Below are 2,258 nucleotides of genomic sequence, written 5' to 3'. Positions count from 1 at the left end.
TCGTTGTTCACTACATATTATCACTTTATTTGAATGGTAATAGGTAGAGGATTTTATTTACATTTTCTATACATATTTAAAACAGTCTAGGAATTTTTTTTTTAAGGAGTGCAGTATCTGTAGGTATTACCGCACCACTCCAGAGACTTTTTAGTGCATATTTAAATATACATATACTAAAAATACACTTTAGTGTACTATATTTGTAAAATACAGTGTATTACAATGTATTTTTAGTTTTTGCTGCAGTGCTCTATACTTTTTAAAAAAATATATAAAACCTTATAAAAATTCCAAACCTACTACTTACCTAGATCTGAAGACATAACACAGAACACAGGGAAACTGTACCTAAAAACAACATGTCTGCATTTGTCCTTTGTAAGGGCAGTTATTAGCCAATCACGTAATGACCTGTCATTGCTATGTACTGCAGTACTTCCACGAAATATGGTGAAATTCTGCAAAAAAAAACAGTGCAACAGATATCACTGAGTTAAAATGCCTTGCAAAAAATACTTACTTGTAGTATCCAAAAGGATCTTCTCTGCACCATAATATCTAATCCTGCCAAATTTCATGTAAATCTTTTCAGCTGTTTTGGCACTGTGCCCAATACAAACATCTCTGTAAAATGCATTGGGGTCAAAACCTTTTTTGGGAACCTCTTCTCCCAAACCCCCCAGAATTCCTGTCTCTGGTACCCTCTATATATATATTATATAATTTGTATCTCATTCCCCTGTTGCATTAGCTCATCTGAAATTTTTAATACTGGAATTCTTTTCACAGGATGGAATAATAAGATCAGAATACTCCTGAATATGAGACTAATGGATGGCAGAAATAGGACATCATTCTCGAGCTTCATCCTCCTAGGGTTGTCAGACCATCTGTATCAGCAATCTGGTCTCTTTGTACTTTTCCTGGCCATGTACCTGGCAGCCTTGTTGGGGAATGCTCTGATTGTAACTATTACCATCCTGGACCACCATCTTCACAACCCTATGTACTTCTTCATCAGTAACCTATCCTTTGTGGATATTTGCTTCACATCTGTCACAGTTCCAAAGATGCTGCAGAACATGGCCTCCAAAAACAGGGCCATCTCCTTTCCTGGATGCATGGCCCAGCTTTTTTTCTTGTTCTGTACAGCCAGCATGGAGTGCTTTCTTCTTGCGGTTATGGGTTTTGATCGCTATGTGGCCATCTGTAACCCACTCCGTTACACTTCTGTAATGAACAAAGGTCTCTGCATAGCTTTGGTGGCTGGTTCCTGGCTCTTCACTTCCATGCATTCCTTGCTGCACATTGGAATAGTGTCCAGCTTTAGGTTCTGTGCCTCTAATCTCGTAAGGAACTTCTTCTGTGACCTCCCTCCACTCCTGAAGCTGGCCTGTTCTGACACTGCTGCGTATGAATGGTTGGTCTTCACCGAGGGCTCTCTCGTCACAATGAGCCCTTTTGTGTTTACTGTTATTTCTTATGTCTACATTATCTCCAGAATATTGAAGATTAACACGGCCAAGGGGCGACTTCGAGCTTTCTCAACCTGCTCATCCCACCTCACTGTAGTAACCTTATTTTTTGGAACTATTTTCTTTAACTACTTTCGCCCCTTCTCAGTCAGCACTCTGGACCAGGAACGGGTAGTGACTGTGGTGTACACTATCCTAACACCCATGTTGAACCCATTCATTTATAGCTTGAGAAACAATGATGTCAAAGGAGCTGTTAGAAAACTAATTAGCAGGAAATCCCTTGTGTAAAAATGCAAATAGGAGAATTACAAGACTATCACCCCAACATGATTTAATATTTCCTTTACATATTAGAAATTCGGAAAGATTACATGAATTCATGTGGTCTAGAGGGATAGGATGTTGGGTTGCTAAGAGGTACTGGCTTCATTGAGAGTTTAACTGATGGAATTAGTCTTTGCAGATAATGCACCAGATTGTTTCCTCACTCTGTTCCCCACTGACTGCTAGACACAAAAGGAACATAGTACATGAAAAGAACTGAAGGTACTCTTAGACATCTCATTCTTGAACTGTGCGCAAAACATAGCTGAGGCCTAAGAAAATACTATTCTGATGGGACAGGTGAATTGAAGCTGTGATTTAGAACTCTGACTCCAATCGTCTTTCAAGCAGTGCCAGCCTTTTAGCTAAAACAGGGCCTGCAGAGCAAGCTACTGTGATCCATCTGAAGCCAGACTTCAAAGGTGTTGGTTGGGTAATGGGAATGTACCATTA

At 39.6% G+C, this 2,258-nt stretch overlaps 1 protein-coding gene across 1 annotated transcript; it reads left to right on the top strand.

The window, feature by feature from the left end:
* Positions 1–833: 833 nt before the first annotated feature.
* Positions 834–1,769, top strand: LOC138262306 (olfactory receptor 1E5-like). The gene has a single exon (XM_069212204.1). The coding sequence runs from the start codon at positions 834–836 to the stop codon at positions 1,767–1,769; it is 936 nt and encodes a 311-aa protein (XP_069068305.1).
* Positions 1,770–2,258: the final 489 nt, after the last annotated feature.

Source organism: Pleurodeles waltl, chromosome 10 (genome assembly GCF_031143425.1).
Source record: "Pleurodeles waltl isolate 20211129_DDA chromosome 10, aPleWal1.hap1.20221129, whole genome shotgun sequence".
Lineage (NCBI taxonomy): Eukaryota > Metazoa > Chordata > Amphibia > Caudata > Salamandridae > Pleurodeles > Pleurodeles waltl.
Note: the sequence above shows the minus strand (reverse complement) of the source record. Positions and strands in the feature narration are given on the sequence as shown.